Raw genomic sequence first — 7,415 nt, forward strand, 5'->3', positions numbered from 1 at the left:
AGTTGGCTGCATATATAATTCCTTTAGTGGTATTTTCCCTAAGTAGTTAGAGGTATTATCACATGTTGAAGAGTCAATGACATACATCTTTTTGTCTTAAAGTTTTAGAGTATGTATTAGACTTACTCAATTTCAACCTAGCAAATGTCAACTCTTTTCTCCTCGAAGCTTTTATTTGTCCTTACAAGGTAGCTATCTAATCTAAGAGGTATTATATTTGAGCCTTCATTTGGGATTGCTTTGTCATATCTCCCATACTATAATTTCTCTCCTAGAGTCCACTATTATAATGCTTTTTTACCTTTCATTTGACTTTTTAAGAGTAGCTTATGGTAGCCTCAATACAATATCGAATGTAACCATAAGAACTCACCTTAGACTAAATGATGAGTATTGACATGCTACCAAAAATAAACAGTCTAATACTCACTCCGATACCAATGAAACATGACTAGACTATGTCAAAAATCCAAGATCCTTCTAATCCATAGCAACATAAAGCCTCATTACAAAATAGGTTAAAACAGACCAAAACAGAACTAAATAGAATTGAATTGAATATGACATGAAAGACAAATTGAGGATACGAAAATAAAACTTAATAGAACTGAAAAAATGATGGAAAGCCAAATTTTACTAAGAAAAAGAATTTGAATCCATACTTGACGAAATGCCCCAAAAGGCCCTGGCCAATTTTAATTATACCCTATCCTACCACCCTTGACTTTCTAGAATGTTCTTAGGTGGTGGACTCCATTTAGAGAACTGCCTTAAATTTCCTTTCTAGAAGGTTCCATGATAGGCCCTACCTAAATAATCATCCAAAATTCTTTCTAGAATGTTCTACAATGGGTCCTATATGGTCCACTAACTTAACTCCAATTCTAGAAACTTCCATGGTTCTATCTATCTATACAATTATCTTATCTATACCCTGTTACATGTACCATAAAAGGATAATATGTATAATATGTCACCAAATTTTTGGCCAAGTTTTCAAACTACCAATTATTTATAAACTCTTATAAAGTCAAATTCACATCTATAAATATTTATAAATAAAAAGTTTTGATATATAATATATAATAATAAAATATTTTGTTAAATTATTTTATAAAAAATATACATTTTTATTAATGATACGAAATTCGAGATTTTAACAAAATATTTTATTTAATGTAGAAATTACAAAACTTTGACAGGACAAGTGTTCAAAGTTTTACTTGTATTAGAGTTTTACATGTCCACACTCGGGACGCTCGATAACCATATCCGCAAATGAGGGCCACATCATGGATAGGGGTACCATCTAGGGTATAATAGGGGTAGGTTTTGACTGGTACAGCTAAAAAACCGGGTATAACCGGGTTTAAACATCGTGCGGGGTTGCACGGATTACAGGGAGGGAGGGAGGGAGGGAGGGAGCTTGGAGGGCAAGACGCATGAATGAATGCGATCTGTGTTGAATGTGCTGTGGCGTTGTGCTGCGATGCAATGCAATCGCAACCGAATGTATGAACGACCACCCTGAGCCAGTGCCATCGCCATTACTATCGTCATTACCCCTCTATCGCAGTCTTCTACGATTTCCTTCCCTGTGCTGCACCCTTCTCACTCTGCCACTCCTCTTCCCTCTTGCTTGTTTTCGGAAGAAATCGAGTATTCTAGGGTTTCTCCACGCCCGATTCGCATTTCCAGAGTTTGGAAAAAGACCGGCCCAGACGTGTTGTAGGGGTTGGAGGGTGTAGCATCTCTCCTCGGAGGGTGACACATGGAGGAGGAGCATGAGGTTTACGGGGGCGACATACCCGTGGAGGTGGAGGGGGATATCGAGGGCGACTTGGATGGGGAGCCAGACGACCTCCTTCTCAAGGGGGACGATACTGCCACCGACGAAGCTGCTTCCAAGGTACAATTTTCCTGAATTGTACTCTGCATGTGTCAATGTGATCAGGGACGACGGACTTGCGAATGGTGACATTGTGTTGTCGTATGATTATGTTCATGCTCTGGTTGGGTTTATGTGTGGCCTATGTGGGTTGTGTGGAGAATCTGCAACAGTGGTGTTAAATATCGTTTGTGATTAGGTTTATTGGAGCTTTGTGAGCCTTTCTAGAGCGTCATGACTGGATTACATTCTACTTCCTTTTTATATATATCTTCATTTGAAGCTTTATGATCCAATTCGACGCGTGCTCGTGTTTTTTCATTTCTCCTTTTTCCAACATTTTTTTTAACATCAGTGGAGAAATTGAATTGTCAGATGGGCAGTGGGATTAAACACCTGCATCTTAGCCCTTCGGCATCGAAGTCCATTTTTTTAGGGGATAAATAGCGTACACAGTGCCACCTGTGTGTGGGATTTTGTCTGAACTTGGTGAGAACGATTGTTACTAGTTTTTATGTCTTCCAGGTCTGATGAAATGCTAGCGTGACGCTGGAAAATTGACAACATGTTTACTTTTGATTGGAAGTCTTTTTCTGTGCGTTTGCTAGGAACTAGAGGAGATGAAGAAGCGTTTGAAAGAGATGGAGGAGGAAGCTGCCGCATTACGTGACATGCAAGCCAAGGTCGAAAAAGAAATGAGCGCTGTTCAAGGTTTGAATATCCTTCCTTGCTGCGCCCCTGGATGTGTTGGAAATTCAACAATCTTGCACTAATATGATTTGAATAAGCTCTCTATTTTGAAAGTCTTTGTCATGAAGTAAAGTATTTGTGTGGGATTCCTTGTTCCATTATGGAGGTATTATGTACAAGTGATTCGCTTCTATCTTTACAGAATTGTAGCAATGGTGATCGATTGCGTGAACGAGAATAACTTAACTTCGGCTTGCACAACCTGTTCTTGACAGCCTTTCTATACCTTCTGTATGCTGTAAAAAATTGCAGTGTAGTAATCGTTAGGTTCATTTGATTTTACAGATTCTGTGGGCAAAGATGGCTCTCCTGCCAATCGAGAGGAGGCGGATGCTCGCTCAGTTTTTGTCGGCAATGTAAACATATTATTCCATTGTACTGGCGACATCTACGATTTTAATCTCTCATTGTCCTCTTCTTTCAGGCAGATATGTGTTGGGATTATGTTCAAATACTCTAGTGTTATAGATTTGGCCGTTTGTTGATTACTGAACTATGACATACTAGTGTAGGACATTGGCAAGAGTTTTGCATTTATGAGTTGTATAATGATCATCAGAACGACGTTGTCCATGCCCCCTTTTCATCCCAGGTTGATTATTCCTGCACTCCGGAAGAGGTACAACAGCACTTTCAGTCATGTGGGACAGTGAACCGTGTCACTATTTTGACAGACAAATTTGGGCAGCCTAAAGGGTAATTTCTTTGTTCCATCTGGATTTGTTGAAATTTAAGTGTTGTCAATAAGGTTACTGCAAAGTCAGGTTGAGTATTGGGTTATGATCATTGTAGTCATTTCATGCGATGAGAAGCGATTTTTCCGGAATGATTTAGTAGGCACGAATAGTTGTGACAACATTCGCAAAATTTCGAAGGGGAGCTCAGATGCTTCATTTTAGCAAAGAGAGATTGCTTTGAGCTGGCTTTTTTCTTTCTCATAATGGGTAAAATCTCTGGCTTGTCTCTGATCTTTCGACGTTCTGTGCAATCAGGTTTGCATATGTGGAGTTTTTGGAGGTCGAGGCAGTACAAAATGCGATTCTTCTTAATGAATCTGAGTTGCACAATCGCCAACTCAAGGTGATTATTTCATCTGACATTTGTTAGAAGTTCTTGTCCTCTTTTTTGTGTTCAATCCTTTCCTCGATTGAGAAATGCTTATCACGCATTTAACAGTTTCTGTGAGGACTAGCTCAGGCCTCTAGAAGTGCGTCGTTTGATAGTTATATGTTTGTTTTTATTTCTGTCTTCTTGTTCGCGTTATTTTATCTGTAATACTTCGGCATGCATGTGCACGAAGCTGAGTTTTGGAAACCTGTTGGCAGGTAACAGCAAAGAGGACAAACGTGCCAGGAATGAAGGCTTATCGGGGACGACCATACGCTCCCTTTTATGGGTACCGCCCCAGGAGGCCTTATCCGCCTCTCTATGGGTATGCTCCCAACGGTTCTGTGTGGGCATCCGTAGTGGATTCCATTCTGACTTGTGGTGTGCATATTTCATATTGAGTTGAATGTTTGCGTGTTTTCTTGTTCTTGCTTTTTGTGCTTGCTTGCTTACTTTCTTTTTTATGTCTTCCTCCCTTACTTCTGCTTCTTCTTTTTATTATTATCATTATTGTTCTTATCATTAGTATTATTTTATGTGATATCATGTGCAGGAAAATGCCCAGATTCAGGAGGCCTATGCGTTACAGACCTTATTATTAGGTGATTTCTATTGGACGCTTCTAGGAGAGCAGAGGTCTCGTGATATCAGTTTAGATCAGTTAGGAGAGGAACTTGTGTGTCAAATGGTCTGTGATGGTCTCATTGAGAAATTTTTCTACGAGTGTTGAGGGTGTTTCGATCGCTGTTGTGGAATTGTCCTTGCATCTCTGGAAGGTATCGGGGACTTGAGTAAGTTCATGTGTTCTCGTCCTAATTGTATGTGAAAAGTGCAAGTTGAAATATGGTCATGTAGTTTGGCTGTAACAAAACTAAAACTAGATTCTGGATGTAGTTACTCATATCTACGAACGAGTGTTGATAGTATTTGAAGTTCTTGTGTCTGTGCATCTAGAGTATTGAACTAGAAACTTGCGGCAAACCTATGCCTTAATGTAATACTAGCTTTGCAATGAAGCGTGTGGCAGCACTGAAAAAGCTTCATGTAAAAAGTCTAAACTGAAGTACCAGAGACGAAAATGTACTCTTTAACATTGCTAGTCTAAAATTGTATTTGCAAGGTATTGTGAGTGTTGGGGCCATAACGTTTCTTTATTTTCTTTTTTTTCAAAACAATAGAGTTATTATCTCGATACTTGGTTTTTCTTTCACGCAGAGTTCGATACTTCACAAATGGGATTTCAATTGCCAATCTATCGGTGTTAACCCGCCATCCTTCGGAAGTTTAAGGGCATTGCGGAGCAGAGCCCGTGACGATTAAAGAGCATGCAGTGCAACAAACAAAAATAGGTCGAAGTATATTCTCAAAAGAGTTCAGGAATGAGCTGAGAGTCATGACAGAAAAAAATGTTTATCGGTCATCAAGAAAGGTTTTTCACACTAAAAATCAACAGGTTTTTAATGCATTAAAAAGGTCCAGCCAATTTCTTATGGGTCATGAGTATCTTTTTAATTGGATAGAATTTGGGTGTTTGGAGTTGGACAAGTTGGATTTAGCATTTCAAATTGAACAACATAATCCAGCTTATATTATTTTTTTGTAATTTTAGTATCTTATTGCATTTGTAGAAGATACACGATCTGGAAAATGAGATGAGAGGTAGTGCTTGAATTCACTCTACACTTTCTTCTTTTTGAGGTATCTATTGGAAAACAAGCAGGAAAACACACAAGATACAAATCAGGTATCAATAGTAACTTATGAGTTATTGATGTTGCTAAAATTTTAAATAGTTGCTTTTAAGAGAACATAATTACTTTAGAATTTTTTTCCATGTATTAAATATGATCAAGATTCAAGTTGATACTTTCAAATTGTAGGAAGTACTACCAAAGTGCAGTATTCCAGTGAATCAAAGTAGTCAATATTAAACTTCTAAATTTCTACAATAATTAGAGATTTTTCTGTGTTTTCATTGATAATGTAAATGGATATGATATGAGTATTGGAAATATACATGCTTTTTAAAAAGGTGGTTTGATTATGTATATATATTTTTTCTTTTAATAAAATTGTGTGTAAGTTTGTATCAACATGATATTAGAGTTGAGAAGATGCTATTGATCCAAAGAAATTTTTGAATGAACATTACACTTAATTAAAGATTATTGATGTCTTATAATAATATAATTAAAGATTTAAATGTTGCTACAATTTTTTTAATTCTACTCAAATTTTTTTTACAAGTCAAATGTATATATGAAGCTATAACTTGAGAAAATTTCTTAATAAAGATTTATAAGTAATTGGCAAATTTCAAGAAAAAATACATATCTCTTATTGTTCTTGAAATCTTTCAATCTATAATAGTTTGAACTTTTTTAGGATCCATCATAAGACCATTATTTGAACGAATGTATTCTAAGAAGACAACTTGAATTGTGCAAAATACAAACTTTTCTATCTTGGCATATTGTCTTGCATCTCTAAGTTTTTGTAATACTTCACAAACATATATTTTATTTATTTTATGTTCTTTGAATAGATTGAAATCTCTATTTGGACTAATCTATTCTAAGAACAATAGATTGGTCCAAATGGCGATTGAGTTCTTTTTTAAAATTCAATTGAGCAATTATAAAAATAATGTTGTAGTATATATATATATATATATAGATATATATTTTTCTTTGCAAAAACGTCTTAATAATTCTTTTATTCACTCTAAATGTTGCTTAAAGGCCTTCCATCATTAAAAGTAGGTGTGGCATAAATATAAAAAGATGATCTTTCTTTTGTAATATGTGTAAAAATTCTTGCACCTACTAATAAGGATTTGGTTATATTGGACCTAAGTTAATCTACCTTGATAACAAAATCTTGAATTATGCAATTAGAAAAATCAAGATTATAAGAAATCTACTCTATTCAAGGATTATATTTTTGTAGCCACTATAAACTTAAAAAAATAAACTTTGAGTGAAATTTAATAATATTAAATATTGCTAAGCTATTATGTCCATTAATTGATATATCTAAAGAAATATTTTTATAAATAATATCTCCGAAAGACAATAAGCAATCATTTATGACTTCTACATGTACAAGTTTAGTTTTCTTCACTAAAAATATTTCCTATTTTTTAACAAAGTCTTTGTCTATCATAAAAAAAACTAAGGCTCTTGAATCTAATAAAGAAAAAAATTTATAATTTTTGGTCTTAAAAAAATATCTATTATAAAATAAGATGATAGATCTAAAGAGAAAATAAGACCTTCATTAGTTAATATGTATGATTTTTTTTCCAACACATCTTTTTTGACATCCATGTTCATTATTCTATAAATGCATTGCTTCTTTAGACAAGATTAAGTAGTGTGTTTAGCTTCTTTAAAATATAATCATAATTTTTCTTAAAAATATTAAATCTTTTTTTTATATAATGAGAGATTTAAAGCATATCATATCAATTTGAATAGCCTTTGGCCTTAATTAATAAGTTAATAAAAACTTAGAATTTTTTGTCATGACTTGACTTGTTCTTTTTCAACTTATTCTTTGTTCTTGATATGTTCAAAAAATCAATTGTTGCATGCAATCATTAAAGTAATAAATTGCTCTAATGATTTTTTTTTGATATTATTAATAATAAATTTTTGACATTAACTTT

At 34.7% G+C, this 7,415-nt stretch overlaps 1 protein-coding gene across 1 annotated transcript; it reads left to right on the forward strand.

The window, feature by feature from the left end:
- The first annotated feature begins 1,410 nt into the window (after positions 1-1,410).
- Positions 1,411-4,868, forward strand: LOC112274664 (polyadenylate-binding protein 2). Its single transcript, XM_024504326.3, has 7 exons — positions 1,411-1,909; positions 2,497-2,599; positions 2,924-2,994; positions 3,231-3,334; positions 3,631-3,718; positions 3,964-4,070; positions 4,299-4,868. The coding sequence occupies exons 1-7, from the start codon at positions 1,772-1,774 to the stop codon at positions 4,345-4,347; spliced, it is 660 nt and encodes a 219-aa protein (XP_024360094.1). The 5' UTR covers positions 1,411-1,771; the 3' UTR covers positions 4,348-4,868.
- Positions 4,869-7,415: the final 2,547 nt, after the last annotated feature.

The sequence above is a fragment of the Physcomitrium patens genome, chromosome 22 (genome assembly GCF_059467195.1).
Source record: "Physcomitrium patens ecotype Gransden chromosome 22, ASM5946719v1, whole genome shotgun sequence".
NCBI classification, from domain to species: Eukaryota; Viridiplantae; Streptophyta; class Bryopsida; order Funariales; family Funariaceae; genus Physcomitrium; species Physcomitrium patens.

What these genes read in the sequence shown, in the direction of transcription:
- LOC112274664 (XM_024504326.3), top strand. Translation starts at nt 1,772, where the DNA reads ATGGAGGAGGAGCATGAGGTTTACGGGGGCGACATACCCGTGGAGGTG. An exon ending in CCGACGAAGCTGCTTCCAAG is followed by an intron (nt 1,910 to 2,496) that starts GTACAATTTTCC and finishes TGCGTTTGCTAG; the next exon opens with GAACTAGAGGAGATGAAGAA. An exon ending in CCTTATCCGCCTCTCTATGG is followed by an intron (nt 4,071 to 4,298) that starts GTATGCTCCCAA and finishes TATCATGTGCAG; the next exon opens with GAAAATGCCCAGATTCAGGA.